The sequence below is a fragment of the Leptosomus discolor genome, chromosome 14, assembly GCF_034619465.1.
Source record: "Leptosomus discolor isolate bLepDis1 chromosome 14, bLepDis1.hap2, whole genome shotgun sequence".
Classification (NCBI taxonomy): domain Eukaryota; kingdom Metazoa; phylum Chordata; class Aves; order Leptosomiformes; family Leptosomidae; genus Leptosomus; species Leptosomus discolor.
This window is the reverse complement of record NC_141404.1, coordinates 19,186,814-19,202,724: the sequence shown is the minus strand read 5'-3', so window position 1 is coordinate 19,202,724 and position 15,911 is coordinate 19,186,814. Positions and strand designations below refer to the sequence as shown.

The window sequence follows — 15,911 nt, the reverse complement described above, 5'->3', positions numbered from 1 at the left end:
ATGACTGATGTCTCACCCACTGTTAAACATATCATGTAACTGGTGTGTTAGAATGGAGATGAAAACATAATTGTCCTATTGTTTAAAACCTTGGTAAAGTGTGTTAGGGTCCCGAGCCACATTTCAGGAAAAAAAAAAGATCCAGAACAGTCCAAATTCCTTCTTTCTTCCTTAGCGAGCTTAAAGCAAGAAATAAACTTGGAAGTCCCTAAGTTTCAAATGGTAGCCCTGGACGGAGGGTTGCTGCTTGTCTGGGGTTTTGCACAAAAATATTTTTGGTGTGGAGTAATCTAATAAAAGGCTTGGAAGCTTTTCATCTCCTGGGGAGAACATAATTCATAGCTTCCAGGGAAGATTTAAATAGGAACACAACGTCAAAACAGAGCTTCTGCCCAAAGGCTGCCACAACTTTGTCTCCAGGCCAAGGAAAAATCCATCCCACAGGAGATGTGGTGCGTAGTGCTCACCTGCCTGCCGCTGCCCGTGTGTCTCACCAGGAGAGAACAGCAGCTGGCTTATGGGGGCATACCCAAATTACTGCGGGTCTTGCTACCTGCCAGAGATGGACGCCAAATGCAGCAGGGGCTGCCCTGACTGAATTGCATCCTCCCGAATGTTTTTGCTCGAGTTTATGGGATCCTGCCTCTGGTACAGGGATCCCAAGCTGCCTCTGGAAATTTTGGTCCAGCAAGATATAGATGAAGGGATTCAGACAACTGTTGGCATAGCCCAGGCTGATAGCCACATTGTAGGTGTAGTAGAAAGGCAGGGTGGGGCAACTTATGGCAAGCTGGGCCAGTTGCAGGATGCGGAAAGGTGCCCAGCAAATGAAGAAGGCCATACAAATAGCAATTGCTGTATGGACCAGTCTCTTGGTTCGAGCCCTGGTGCATCATTGGCTCATCAGCACTTCTGAGGACCTGGCCATCTTGAGCAGGATCCTCCTGTAAGCTGCTGTGGTGAGGGTAAAAGGGATGGCAAAGCCCATGAAAAATTGGTAGAGTGTACCAATAAATGTCTCTCTGGGGGTCTGGCAGACAAATCCCACAGCCTAGTACACCTCCAGGCAAAGAGATGAGCTGGGCATATATCCACACAGGCGTAATGCTGAGGAAGGAAAGGGCCCAGAGTGCACAGATGACAAGGTTTGCCATAGGGGGCTTCCTGAAGCCAGTGGAGGTGAAAGGGTAGACAGTGGCAAGGTAGCGGTCGATGGACATAGCAGCGAGGATGTAGGCTGTTGGCATCCGGGGCAGTGATGGTTGTGCACATTGTCCCCTCAAAGAGCCAGGCACTGTTCCCCAGTAGCTGGTGGATGAGGAAGGGCATGCCCAGGAGGAGGTCCACCATGGAGAGGCTGATGATGAAGATATCTGAGACGCTACTGCTAGGGCCAGAATTTTTTAAGACTGTACAGATAACCAGGCTGTTATCAATAATGCCCAACAGGCAGATAATGCCAAATAGGGTGGGCATGATGAAGCTGCCATAGCTCATCCTGCTGGGGTCATCTGCAGAGACATCATTAGGCAGGAAAAAGTCAGCTGTGCCAGGACCACTGGTTGAGGACACGCATTGTGGATAGTCCGGCTTCTAACAGAAAACGAGTGCTCTGAATGCAAATAGTAATGATTTCTTAGGCACGTGTAAGGTGAGGAAGTGCTCTGTGCATCTGGTCATGTCTAACCACACACAGGCACTTTCTCAGCAGCTTTGACAAATGTGTACATTAAAACATGCGTCTCTAATCAAATGCGCATACACCCATTCTTCCCTTCATATGTACGAACACACATTAATAATAGAATGGAAGAGCACCAGTGTGTATATCACTTCACGTATGTGCATTTAGACCCTTTCAAATGTATAGATATATAATGGATACATTTCAATATATATATATCTCGATGCATATGTTGCTTAACTGTATGGGTAATAACATCCATTCTCAGGCTTTCTTCAAAACCATTTCACCCAAGTGATTTCCTCCCCCCCTGCCTACACCTATTATAGTTTATATACTAATGTATATTTTCACTTACCTGTTTATTGCACTTACCAGGCAGGGAAAAGTTTTGAACAGCCTTGGAGCTGTTGGGGATGCAGCTGTTCAAGCTCTCACTGTGATTTGTTTTAAAATCCATCCTTCAGGAAAAATTGGTCCCTATCAGTATCTTGAAGATGTGTTTCATGTTGAAAGAATAAAGGTTGCAGATTCCTTGGAGATCTGTGTGGCTGCTCAGAAAGCCACTGCTCTAAGCATCAGCAGAGGCTGTTGATGTGAGTTAAAAGGCAGCTCCTCTGCTCCCTGCACCACCAGCAGGCAAAAGTGATGCCAGGATGTAATGAGGCAGTGCCCGTCACCAAGGCTGGCAGCAGAGTGCTGGAAATACGCTTGCAGGGAGAGCAGAATTTTATTTTGTGCTGAAGGCAGTGATTAGGATCCACTGATAGACTAAGCAATGAGCTTGTGCTCTGGAAAGGCAAATGGGTTTTCTTGAAGAAAGCAAAATCCTCTAAAGAAAAAGATCAGCAGCCAGCACTGAGAGCACGCTTTGCTTTCAGCATCTAATTGAGTATAAATGTCTCAACATAATTCCGCAAAGAGCTATGTTAAAGCCTGAAGTCAAGTTTGCAGCAAGATTTGAAAGTATAGATTGTGGTTAATCTCTTTAGATTCTGAAGGAAAACCATCCTAAAGGTGAAAAGGTACAAGCTTTGTGAGTAAGTACGCAGAAAGGTAGTCTTTCCTGGCTGTGCCTGCTAAGTTGTAGCACAGATGATAAACAGCATCATTATTTCCCCTCTGTGAAGTGCTTTCTCCCTTTCAATTCATTTTGAAGTCTCAAGCACAGTAATGGAGTTATGCATGTTTCATTTCAGGCAGACTGATCGAGAATAGGAGATAAACAAGGGATTTATTTTCAAAGTGTATTTGAAATTACAGCAGTTTGGCATGTAAAAAAGGCAAAACACTAGAAACATTAAATGAATGAGGTAGCGACTGTGTTATAATCAAGTCACGGTAATTCCTGCTTTATTTCCCTCATAACCATTAGTCTGCTCTTAGCAGCCAGTAAACTCCTGGATTGAAGGTATTATTGCCTAGAAAAAGTAAGATTTTGAAAATAAGATCAGACTCAAACTGTATCCTGATGATGGGGGCCAGCAGTCTGGCAAAAGGCAGGAAGGATTCTGCAATGACTAGAATGCTATTCCAAGGCTCACTTTTTGCTATTTGTAAGAGCTATTTCTAAGTGCTAGAAATCCTTATTTCAGTACTTCACAGCTCTTGAAAGCAGGCACCAGTCCATTTGCACAAGGGATCATGTATTCTATTTACCAGCCGGTGCAAAATGCCTCCTTCACCTCAATGCCCCCAACATATTACCTAGTTGGAGTCCCTCCATTTGCAAACACCAGTCATCTGTCAGTGTTGTGCAGTCCAGTGTATGCACTGGGGAATTTGCTTTTAGGGTGTACTGCCTACAGCTGCGGTGTGCATGCTGTGCAGCCCCACACAATTGCTAAGAACAGCATTCCATTCCCCCCACTGATCCTCATCTGCTGCAAACTGGCAGAGTTCTCGTGTAATTGCCAGCAGCTGCAGATTTGATCCTGAAGTGGGGGTACCGGCAATGTAAACAACTATGTACATACATTACTGTTTAATCTTTGTTCCCTATTTCAGATGGCTTTCTCCAGGCTGTACGTCACATAAACAGTATCACAGCACTACCTTTTCTTACAAGGAAAGTAGAGAAAGTACCTTTTTTTTTTTTTTTCCCTGTTCCAACCACTTGTATACTACTATCAACTGGAAGTTAAAACAAAATCTGGCTGGGATAAAGCTTTGAAGCAACCTGAAAAACCAAATATTTTATCTACTTGGTAAATGATGAAAAACCTCCTGTTATGGGCTCTATTCTCTAAATCCTTCACATTTAACTGGGATTTAGCAAATACTAGAGCCCTTTATGAACTAGCATTGGGTCCTGTCTGTCTCCTGCAGACAGTAACACGGTGTGCTAAGGAAGGGCTCTACCGCTGAAGTGCGGGGCCGGCCTGTCACTACAGCTGAAAATGTTATCACCAGTACTACGTGGAACACACTGGGGCTCAGATAAACTGACTCCACGTTGAAGTCAGACAGCATGTTGGTTCATGCAAAGCTGGGGTATTACACTAATTTAGTCGTTAGGATTCTGCATTTCCTTTACAGGCATAAGAAGGGGAGTAATCTGCAGCTTGTGGCTCAGCAACGTTGGCCAGCCAGAATACTTTAACCATGGAGAGAAACTCAGCTCCAAATGTAGCCCTCCTAGGGGTAGATCTGGAAAAGGTGTTTTTACTGTAGAATAAATAGAACAACAAGACAACCTGGTTAAAGAAACAGCACTTTATTAAACTAATACAGTTAGATACTTTCTTAATGCTTAAAAATATTACAGCATTTGCAAAAATGAAAGAAGTTTAAATAACATACAAAAGTTACAACCAAGAAGCAAACCAAGCTATTTAAATACCTAAATGAATATGACAAAATGCAAGACCTAACTGCATACCACTGATGTGATGAGGCAATGAGAATAAGGAAAATATACCTTCAGAATATCGCAACATCTAAAGGTACATAAAAGCTTATACCATGACTTAACATACAATAAACCCCAATTTTCCTCATATAATAAATAATAAAGCATTAGCACAGTATGCTCATACTATTTTAACAAAGGCTGTTACGGCTTAAAAGTATTTTTTTAACATTCAAAACACATTTCTGAGCTTTGATGCTCATGCATCAAGATGACCAACTGCCACATACAAGTTTCAAAAGATTGTACATCCACAACTCCAGTAACAAATGGGAAGTCAAATACCCACCTATCCTTTCTTTCACCTAATTCTCACTGACTTAACAGTAGCAGTCATTATTACATCCCTTTACCAAATTCTGTGAAACGTTCCATCATGCACGTAGACAGTATTGCAGCGCACTGCTGCGTAACTGTTAATATTAGTTTTATAGTGACAATGGAAGATGCATATTGATTTTTTTCAGTTCCCATAAGGAGCATACAAAGGTTGAATGCTCAACGAGTAAACAATTACATTGCAAAGGTCATAGTAGTACAGCTAAGTGCCTATGAAGTGGGGAGAAACCCACTTACTCATTCTTTCCATTACTGGCAGGAAGATCTAAGACAGAAGGACTCTTCTGTGGCAAAGTTCCATTAACTTCTTGCTTCCTTATCTGACCCCTGTGTACAGGAGAAAAGAATGGGTTTACAGTCTGTTCTTCCATAAGATTATTGTCTTTTAACTTTTTGCACAAAAAAGCTGAGCAACGTGAGATGGAAACCTGTCTGAGGCTCCTGGAACATCCATTGCCAGTCAACTGGAGCTCCTCTCAAACAGGACCATAAGGAGAGCAGACACTGTCTGTTTTAACATCAAAGCTGTAAGTCAATATGACTAGTCTGTAGGTTGGGTTGTGTATTGGGGTATGGTATGGAAAAAAAAGTCTTTTCTGGAATTGGTGGGCATTGTTACAGACCTGGCAGCATGCCTTGGAAGACTGGTACGGAGCCCTAGAACAAATGCAAGCACCCTGGGCCTTGGTGACATGCCATGGTCTTGTCATCCTGACAATATCACCAACTCCACAGGCAGTTTTGTGTATCCTTGAGAGCTGTGCAAGAAGCACAGCTGTGATGAAGGAGCAAACAGAAAGTCTAGAATGGAGCAGCTGTAATTTTTCTTCTTGCTCTTCCCTGTGCTTAGGATTATCATTATTCATTCCCTGGTAGATATTTAAGCGGGCAACAGGTGGCACTCCAGCACAAGCTGCTCGTGCCTCTCACTCCTAGCCAGGTGCTTGGTAAAGGCATGGCCAAGGCAATGCTGACTGAAATAGGCCTCCAGGCCTGAAGTACTAGGAGACATGAACAGCAAGCTGCACGTGTGCAGCATCCAGCAAAACCTGTAACTTCTATTCTGGCCATACTGTCCCTTTTAAGTACCTCTGCCTATCCTAAATCTAAACTAATTTTAGAAATCACAGAATCATTAAGGTTGGAAAAGACCTCCAAGATTGAGTCCAACCGTCAATTCTGGACCATTACTCTAGAAACGCAGGTAAGCGGAGACAGCTGGGTAATTATGCAGAAAGAACTGCAAAAGGTTCATCCTCTAGGCAAAAGTCCAATTTGGAAGTGTGTTTTAATGACATTTAAAGCAATGAATACTCTGAGACAAAGTTGTATTTTATTGCTCGATGACGTGTTGTGTTAGCACATGCATATTTAAAGACTATTTACATTCCCTCTTTCCTAAACAGGAAAGAGGGCATGTATTAATTCTCACTAAAATATATATTGATGACCAGACATTTATATGCTGCACATTAAGCCACCAGGGTAGCCAAAGATGCTCTAGCATTCAAGAAACATTTGTTTAAACTAAGCAGCAGTGGCTCACTTAGAATAAATGAAGTAATCAATGCAATAGTATGGTTGCACAGTTTGAAATCCAAGCATGGATCAAGACATCAGTACTCACTTTGAAGCATACCAGTAGTTGACCAGAGTTGAAAGAAGGACGTAACAAACACTCAGTACTCCAGAAACTCCCAGTGAAAGTGCACCCAGGCCACACAGCACACAAAGGAGGGCTACGCCACCTATGGCTATTACAACACCTAATAAAGGAAAGTCAAGTTTGTTATTTAAACAAGTTTATATACAAGTAAATTAGAAGATCTGACATTCTACCACATCCCCAATTTCAAACCACCTGGGAAAATAGTCTTCTGTAATCAACTAGGCAGCCTCTATAAAAGCTATGCATGGTTGAGATAACTGGTTTAGGCATATCCTGGTGGCTGAGATTAGAAAGTGAAACAGGATTTCCCCCTGTATAGACTACACTTAATCAGATTATTGTTCTTGTATTAAGAGTTTCACTACTGCTGAGAGCTGAGGATACATAGAGAAATCCTCAGCTGCTCGACCTGGGAACTCCAGAAGGAAGAAGAAAAAAAGGAAAAGACATCATGCCTTGCAAGGGAATAAGTAGGTTCACACATGCATGCACACAATACCTTCCATGACTATCACACCGATACAGGCCATGATGGCTGTTGTAACAACAAAAATCAGGAAAAATGCAACGGGAATAGCAGACACTGCAATAAACATCAGGAGTGATAAGGCAACAAAAGGATGGTCATCTAAATATTGGCCAACACGAGAATTCATAAATGCAACAACCTGTGGATGAAAGAAAAGCATTTCAGAGTTTGTTTTTATCTCTTGTCACGGATTACTTTTAAAGATCACTGCTACTTCCATGAACTACAGGTAATTTCTTTTTGTAAGTCTGCAGCTTGAATAGAGGGCAGCTGTTGCCTCCGGTTTTCAAAAGCATAAGAACTTATTGCAAATTTAGATAATTTCATAGCAAATACAATTCTACGAACACAGGCATGTTTCTTTTGGACTTCCCAGTTCCACTGTTATACAAATTAAAAAAACACAAACAAGCAAAAAAAACCCAAATCACGGTTTAGCTGCACAGATTTCAGTGGGGTCTCAACAGCTATGATTTTGATCTAGAAAACTGTATTTGTTAAGAAAAAAAATACTGTTAACATTTAAAAATTATGATGATTTTTATTTTTCCATGCCTCAGTAGTATCTGCAACCTGCTCATTTATTGAGCGTTAAGTACAGTGCAGGCATGTCTGTATCACAAAGTTGTTAGGAGTTTAATTATAAAGTTACTGGTAGAAAAAAAATCCTTTTTACAGAGGCAGTCATAGCTATACAATGGAATTTTACTGTAGTAGAGTCATTTCCCTTCCCTTAAGGAAATATGTATTGTAGTTTTAGTTCTTTTTATAGCAGCACAACCATTTCACTAAAATGCCACTGTACTATCATCTCAAGTGGTTATACCAGTAAGAAACAGAAAGGCAAAACAGGCTTCTTTTTTTCATGATTGCTGAAGGCATGGGAGGACAGATCTTCACATAGGGGCCTCAGTGTTCACTTGAAAAACAGGGAGTGACAATTTTCCCCTTCCCCCAAATTTTGAAATTGCATTTAAATAAATCAGGGTGTGATATTCCAGGAGTTATGACAGGAGTATCTTTATAAATACATAAAATTATAATCCAGACCCACATTTGAGTTGCTGTGGATGGACTGCATCATGGAGTGCCATTGTTTCTGCAGTTCTTGCATTTCTTTAGACATGTTGTAAACCTCAGCCACGACAGAGAATCTTCTGAACAACCAGTTCTCACTCAGCCATCTGATTCTCCTTAAAATTAAGGTGCAATTAGTAACAAGCTCATACAGATGTTTTTTGAAAAAGAAATATTTCTTTTTGCAGAAACAGAGAATCTAGATTTCAGATGTTAATGTGATCCACAGTCTAAAACATTACCTTTACAAAAGTACATCTAATGCAGGGGGCTCGTCCCTGAAAGCTCTTCCAGAACTCCCAAAGCCAAGTATCAGGATACAAGGTGACTCGCGCCTTCTTCCTTTATAACCTTAAACCTCTATTTAACCGTGAGGGTATTGAATTATCAGTAAAAAGGTCATTTCTAACTATCCACACGGACAATTTATCACTACTAGTGCTGGCAACTTGTAACACGTTACTGAGACTTGGTTTTGTTTAGCCTCATGTTCAGAACTGAAACCATACCCTGTACTGCTTCAAAACTCTGCACATAAGGGCAAAAAGGCTTTCAAACACTCTGAACATATTTAATTGTGACAGTTTAAAGGCAACATCAGCTCAAAAAATCTCCCTTCCCCCACGAAAATTTAATCTGTTGCTGCTAGGCCGACCCTTACCAGGGGAAGGTTAAAAGACGTGGTTTTCCTGCTTGTAAATCTGAAGAGTCACCGTGTCAACCGCACCGTTTTACACGCTGCCTACAAAGACGGCCCGTCCCTTTGTTGACACAGTACCTTCACCCGGCAGCGGCTGACTCCCCGCTCCCCGGCACTGGCCCAGGGGAGCTCCGGCCGGAGGAAGCCCCCACGCACACCGAGAGCGCTGGCAGCAGGCAGCGCCCGAGCCCCGAGCGTTACCGGCACCACACCACCCGCGGCCTCCACCGGACACTTGAAATCGAGGTCAGGAGCCGATTAATCACACCCCGCCACGCCACCGCTGCAACACCTTGCCGCCACCCGCGGCCGCTGCCCTTAAAGCGGGTCCCCGGGCAGCAGCCGCGGCCTGGGCCGCCGTCCCGCCTCCCCCAACCTGTAGCGCTGAGGCACAGCGCGGTTCTTCCCCACCAAGCGGGGCGGGCAGAAGCCGCGCAGGGCTGACGGGGCTGCGCTGCCCCGCCGCGGGGCTTGGCGCTGGCGGCTGGGAGGCCCCGGCGCGGTGGGGAGCCGCGGGAGGTAAGGGGGACGTGGCTCCCGCTGCCGCGGGGCTGCGCCGCGCTGCTGGTACTGGCCCTGCCGCTGCGACTGAGCGGCGGCGGGAGCTGACAGGCCGCCCCGCAATCCCCGGCCAGGCGGAGCGGGGCGGCACCGTCGCTCCCCGCCCGCCCTCCGCCGGGCCGGGGCCGTCCCCTCTCACCTGCGGCTGCTGCCCGCCGGGCCGCAGCCTCTCTCGGCGACTCGCCCTGCCGCCCTCCGGATGCAATGCCGGGCGCGGCCCGGGCTGGGCCTGCCGGGGCTGAGGGAAGCGCCGCCGCCCTCCCGCCTCTGTCTCCTCCCCTCGGGAGCCGGCGCCGCGCCGGGCCGGGCTGGCCGCCCGGGAAGGCTGAAGGGGGGAGAGACCGGGGCAGGGCCGCCTGTGGCGTGGCACACGCACCGCAGTGGGGTGTTTAGCGAGGAGGGGGACTAGGATTTCCACAGACAGCCCGGGGTTTTTTATTTATTTCCCTATTGTGCCCTTTCGTGTCCACATTCCTGTCCGGCTTTTCACCCGCCGGGCCCTGCCTCAGCCGCTCAGGTTTGGGCACCCTCAGGGAGCGTCTCAGGGTTTTGCGTGGCTTTAGGGACACAGCACACTGCCTTGAGCTTTTTCGAGTTAAGGACAGAAAATGAGGATATCTGCGATAGCCGCGCAGTCCCTCTCTGCGGGAAGCACGGCGCGCAAACGCCGGCTCAGCCCCGAGGGCCGTGGGGTGCCGCAGGCCGGGGCGGGAGGAGCGGTTGGGGGTGCGCGGTGCCGCAGCGCCGGGGCGGGCCCGCCTGGCCTCCGGGTGCGCCTCAGGCGCCGCCGTGTGCTGGGAGTCGTGTCTGTGATCCCGCCGCGCCCAGCTGGAGGGTTGCTGCCGTGGGAGTGGGAGGAGACGAAGGCAGCTTTCTGTGACCGTGACTGTTGGGGCAGCCATGCCGTGCCGTGCTAACGGCAGCTCTGAAACGCTTCGTCTGGCAGAACCGCTTTCCCACTGTCTGCTCCCACGCGTGTCCACCCTGTCCTACTGCCTCCACGGGTGTTTGGGCGGCCACGTGGGAACTCCACACGAGGAATAACTACTTTAAAAATTCATCTGGGTTTTCAGCAAGATCCGTGCATCCTACGGTGTCCCAGCATTTGGGTAGGACTGTTCATCTCAGTCCTTGGTGAGGTGTGTTGCACGATGGTTTGGCCTGGTTGCTCTCCAGAGCCGCCATGAAGGTGTTACATGCAAGCGCGAAGTTTCGATGAATTCCCAGCTTTTGCTACATGTAATTTACAGCATGAAAAAATTCTAGTCAGAAATTAGTAAAATATTCATGTTTCTCATGACTACTTTAATCACTTTTTTGATTGGTGCCACCCATGAGCGTATTGCAAAACTGAACATTAATGGTTTCATGATGATGTTTTAAAGGCAACAAAACAAATAGTATGTTTAATTTGGAGCATTCTGGTCTTATAAGGCGAAGAGAGGGTTTTATGTATGGGGTTTTTAACCTGTCGGAGTGTCAGAGCTCTGTGTCTTTGAGGTGCTGATTTCAGTGAGCTCTGCAGATACAAGGATCTCTGTAGACAGAGGAAGTAAAAGAGAAATTTGCATATTAATGTAAAATTTGGACTGTGGCCCATAAAAGCCCAACACGATATCTGGAAGAAGGGGGTGGTGAGAGCTATTTTGCTTGAACTGTTAAAGTGTTTTTTATCTCGTATTATTAAAGTGCACAATGTATTGATATTCCTAGTAGACTAGCATATATAAAATTAAATTTCAATTTTTTTAAAAGTGAGCACAGGGAAGAACTAATGGGTAGAATTATAGTGTGACATAATCCAGTGGTAATGGCACTATAAAGTTTAATGGCTCCACTGAGTTTAGAAGTATATTGGAGATTTTAAATTTCTGGCTGTTTTTGGAACATGCTGTAGCTGTGGTTTTGGAGATAGTCTTGTACTTCTTAGTAAATTATTTTCCTGTTACGCATAATTATTTCTTCTGCTAAAAATTCACATATAATCTCTTTCTATATGAAATAACTGTTTTTAACGTTTCCAACGTAAGTCATTTATTTAACTTCAAAGCATCCGAGTTGTTGTGCAAAGAGGAACAGTAGTTATTATAAGTGTTGCTTAACGGAGCTTGTCTTCATGCCAGCGTCAGCTTGAATTAGCAGGAGAATACTCATGTGGCAAACCAGCACTGAAATATTTGAGAGTTACCACACACACTAGCCGAGCAATTGCCAGCTCCAGCACTAGCAGCACTGGTTCTGTACCACACAGGCTGCTGGCCTGTGTTAAAGGGCAACTTAATTTATGGCAGGAACTTTTATGTGTGGCCAGGCAGGAACAATGTTCCACTTGTAGCTGGTATTAGATCAAGATGTAAGGAAAACTGTGCTGTTAACTCAGGGATATCAGCCATTCTCACAGTTTACAGAAAATAAAATGAAAAAAAGCATCAAAAGATGTTGGGAAAGAGTTTTAGTTAGAATTGAAGTCTCACTGTGTTGGCAGAACATGTACAAGGCCTCTCTTGAGGATCAGTGTAAGGAGACAGTGCTAAATTTCATGTTGGATGGTAATACTTCCCATTTGTGAAGAAATTTGAGGGAGAACTTTTGGGACATGTGTTGACTGTGAGTGGGAGGCAAATGCATACAAGCAGACTTAGAGGAACTGGGAGTACAAGTATCCCACCTGCTGTCTTCAAATCTTCATACAAATGTCAGAATATCTCAGATGTCTTAGATCTAAATTTTTAGTAGCTTTCAGAGGTAAAATGAACCTGTAGAGTTGCTCATTGGTTCCACAACTGAATCTCCCTGACCATGGCTTGGTGCGACAATGTGCTGAAAGGGGCTGTTTTCTTTCTGCTGAGGGAAGAAAGGGAGGAGGGAATTCCTGTCTCCAAGCAGCAGCTATGCTGTAGCTGGGGCAACAAAGCTGAGGACTGAAAGGCTGAGTGTCAGAGAAGTTCACCAGGCTGGAACAGGCAGAGAGACTGGTAACAAGGGCGCTTGCAGGTAGTGCCTGCTCTTACCCTGCTCGATCGTGCACTCTGGATGTGTAAGGCATGCTGGGCATCTCTTTCTCTTTTCCCATTCCTTTTGGTGTGTACTTATTTCTCATGGCAGTTAATGTGTGGTTCTGCCTGCTGCAAACCACAATTAGGGGCCCAGAGTCCCTGGGACATTAGAAGAGAACAGGCAGTGGGGTGGAAACTGGTTTTGGAGAAAGTGGAAAGAGCAGAATGGAAAAAAATCTTGCTTGAAAGACACCTGGAGGGAATTAGAAACGTTAAGGTGAAAAGAGGGCTTGAAGAGGAATGGAGGAAAAAAAGAACGTGTGGTTTGGAGGGGAAGAAAGCTTAGTGTTGTAAACAAGGAAGGGGAGAGCTGGGATTTTTCTTCTTCCTGGTAGTTGGGCTAGGAAGCTGATTGTTTTAACACCTTGTATAGTACTTTAAATGGACCAAAAACTTCAAACAAAAAAACAAAGCAAAATGAAGCCAGCACAGAGCCTGAGGCTCCTGAGAGTAAGTTCTTTCTGCAGTGACTGTGAAAAATCAGTAACTTTTTCAAACCTCCAGATGAAATTTGCCATTACTGGTGGCTAGTGGTTTGACATTGGAAGAACTCTTATTTGGACCTAACCCTTTTTAATATTCTTACGAAGAATTCCTTTGCTCAAGTATTTAACTTTTTGAAAGGTTAGGTGGAGTATAAATCAAGCGTTGCTTTAGAATGAACAATGGCTTTCTTGATAATGCTTGTACCTTTAAGAATGAACAAATCTCTTAATAAACTGCATGGTTTATTCATTTTTAAAGTACCCTAAGGCCCAATCCTTTAGTCATTAATCAAGAGCAATTCATGTTATCTTTAGTGCAATACACTTGGCAGTGATAATGCTTGATTTCTGTGTGCAGGCATGTTGGGGAATACCAAGGAGGTAAATCAGATCAGTCTTTTCTCAAGTTTTATTTCTAAATGGGCTCTACTTTAATATTGAGGTGATTGAGCACAAAATTGAGCACAATTTTGTCTGCTGGAAAACTAGTTTTGAGCAGTGTAGTTTTCCAGTCATATATCAGAAAGCAATAACCACATGCTAAAAATGTATTAAAAATTATGTAAAAAATGATGATATGTTATTCAAATAGAATTGTATTGGGTAATATCTTCCTCTTTCATGATGATTTAATTCATTGACATTCAGATACCACATACTTCCACCTCCTTTTTCTTATAATGTCACTGTGTATTTGGGTATTTGTTCCTCATGAATCTCCTAAATTTGGTTTAGGAAACTCAGAGCAGACTAGAGTAAGATTTTAGCTTATACTAAGGAAAGTTGCCATTCAAAAACATCTTAAGGCACTGTGAGGCTAAATAATTCTGAGAAAATATCCTTAAGAGAACTTTGTATGGAATCCTGGAAGGCCTCCTCAAAGTATTGTCACCTTGAGGAGGTGGAACATAGTCCTAAGACATATTGGGTGTTCTGACATTTGTATTAAAATGATTTGCAGAGTCCTTGTTAGCAATCTGTCTTCCAGTGGCATCCTGGCAATGCATCTTCTTCTGGAACTGCGTCATTATAGACATGAAAAAAATCTAGTGGTTTTTTTTCTCTCCAGTAATGCAGTTCACACAACTTGAACTGTTTCACTGTCAATTTGGCAGTCTAGTAGGCTTTAATATTTCCATATCCGGTGTTTATACCATTACAAACTCCACATGACATGAGGAGTCTTTAGTATAACTAAAAGTATTTAAAACAATTTGAATTGTTTTCAGTGATATAAACATGTTGTGTTTTTTTTTTTTTAATCTGACATTTATTGGTGATTAGAAGCTTTAGCAAATGACTACAAAGAGCAGTGCAATCTAATAACTTGTTTTGCTGAGGAACCTACTCCACAGAATGACTGTTTCCTTAAAATTAGTAAAGTTGCAATACGTCATTTTCAATGAAAACTGAAAGTCTCTCTTCTTTCTGAATGAATCTTTTTTGAAACAGAGTATTTCATAGATGTCTTTGAAGTTGTTTTTCATTTCTCCCTAGTCACAAAACAATTCTCTGTATAACATGAGTCATGCGAAGCAGTTACCGGAGTTACCACCCCTACCTGCTTCTGCTTCAGGTGCACCTTCAGAATTGTATCAGGTATGTGCTCTCTCCCCTTGTGTCAGGGTACACATTAAATTACATGTGCTAGAATGATTTTAGACATCATATATACCAGGCCTTAGGCAGATGAACTAAAGATAGGAAAAACTATTTAAATTACTAAGTTAAAGTACTAAGCAGATAGTCAGGTGCTTCATTAGGGCTGCTCTTACTTAGAAAAGTGTAGTTGCAACTTCTGTTATGATTTGAATATTAAACCTTGGCAGTTTAAACCTGTTCTTTAAATTTATAGTTGATTATTTGCTGTTAAATTTTGGATTACATATTTTGAGTTTAAGTTTCTGGGGAAGGAAGCAAATAGTAAAAGTATTTTTCTTCCAAACAAATTGTGATTTTTTTTTTTTTTTTTTTTTTTTTTCCCCCCCGCTGTGATACTTTCTGTCAGAGCACAAAACCCCCTGAGTTAGACTGCTGTTCCAAAACCAGCTGAGAGCTTGACAGGCGCAGCATTGATCAGAATGGATAGCTTGTACAGCTGCACAGCCTCAGCCTCTGCTGCATGACACAAATAAAAATTACGTATGACAACGCTTAAGGAAAGAAGAGAGAGCTGGCATTCCCCACCATAAGGCCGCACAGTTGCTCATTTAACTTGTTTGTGCCAACACTTCAGTTTATCTAAGATGTCTGTCTTCAGAAAGATACTGTTTGTGAAGAGATTGAAGTAGTTTCTCATGCAAAATGGGTTATTTTGGACTTTGTTTGAAAATAGAATTTTTTTAAGTGAAACATATACTTTAAAATAATGGTAAAAAAGTGAATATTTTTCCCTGAAGATTTACATAGATTTTTTTTTAAATTTATTTTCATCCAAAAATCAGTTGATCTTCTGGGGCTGTGTTAAGGGTTTATGTAAGACATGGGAGCTGATCTAGCCAGTTCTGAAATTTTTGTCATAAAAGCAGTAGATTTTTGTGAGATGACTTAACTTTCTTCTGCTCAAGAAACAGGTGTTCCTTTCTGACCAACTTTTTGGCCAAGGGATTCCCATGGGTGTCACGATTAGCGAGGCACCCAGAAAGTTATTCTACCTAGTGGGGAAGAAAGAATATACTTTACAAAGCCAGCCCAATTAAGAGAGGAGATGAGAATTCAGAGTTTATACTGACTTCAGCAGTTCCTAAAGGTACACAGTGACTTTCTGGGGAAGATCTCCAAATCTCTGAATTATTTTTTTGTTCTTGTATCAGCTCATCCCCCAAAACTGTAATTCAGAGACCTACCCACCTGTCTTGTGTGCAATAGAAGAAATTGAACTGAAAAGATTCTATGAACTT

General features: G+C 43.3%; 3 protein-coding genes across 3 annotated transcripts in view; 1 reads left to right on the top strand and 2 right to left on the bottom strand.

The window, feature by feature from the left end:
- Positions 1 to 549: 549 nt before the first annotated feature.
- LOC104347546 (melanin-concentrating hormone receptor 1-like) lies at positions 550 to 2,144 on the bottom strand. The gene is given in 5 exon segments (XM_009952609.2): positions 550 to 631; positions 633 to 1,001; positions 1,003 to 1,236; positions 1,238 to 1,511; positions 2,060 to 2,144. Coding segments are annotated over 5 exon segments (1,044 nt in total).
- Positions 2,145 to 4,513: 2,369 nt separating this feature from the next.
- On the bottom strand, positions 4,514 to 8,258 carry LDAF1 (lipid droplet assembly factor 1). Its single transcript, XM_009952608.2, has 4 exons — positions 8,187 to 8,258; positions 7,103 to 7,271; positions 6,562 to 6,700; positions 4,514 to 5,261 (listed from the first exon to the last, which is right to left on the bottom strand). The coding sequence occupies exons 1-4, from the start codon at positions 8,256 to 8,258 to the stop codon at positions 5,168 to 5,170; spliced, it is 474 nt and encodes a 157-aa protein (XP_009950910.1). The 3' UTR covers positions 4,514 to 5,167.
- Positions 8,259 to 14,514: 6,256 nt separating this feature from the next.
- Positions 14,515 to 15,911, top strand: part of DNAH3 (dynein axonemal heavy chain 3) — a 58,406-nt gene continuing 57,009 nt past the window's right edge. The window contains 1 exon segment of the mRNA XM_086473320.1: positions 14,515 to 14,610. Within this exon segment, the coding sequence (XP_086329446.1) occupies positions 14,533 to 14,610 (78 nt within the window). The 5' untranslated portion in view covers positions 14,515 to 14,532.

What these genes read in the sequence shown, in the direction of transcription:
- LDAF1 (XM_009952608.2), bottom strand. Translation starts at nt 8,258, where the DNA reads ATGTCTAAAGAAATGCAAGAACTGCAGAAACAATGGCACTCCATGATG. An exon ending in CCATCCACAGCAACTCAAAT is followed by an intron (nt 7,272 to 8,186) that starts GTGGGTCTGGAT and finishes TTTCATCCACAG; the next exon opens with GTTGTTGCATTTATGAATTC. An exon ending in AACTACTGGTATGCTTCAAA is followed by an intron (nt 5,262 to 6,561) that starts GTGAGTACTGAT and finishes TCCTGTACACAG; the next exon opens with GGGTCAGATAAGGAAGCAAG.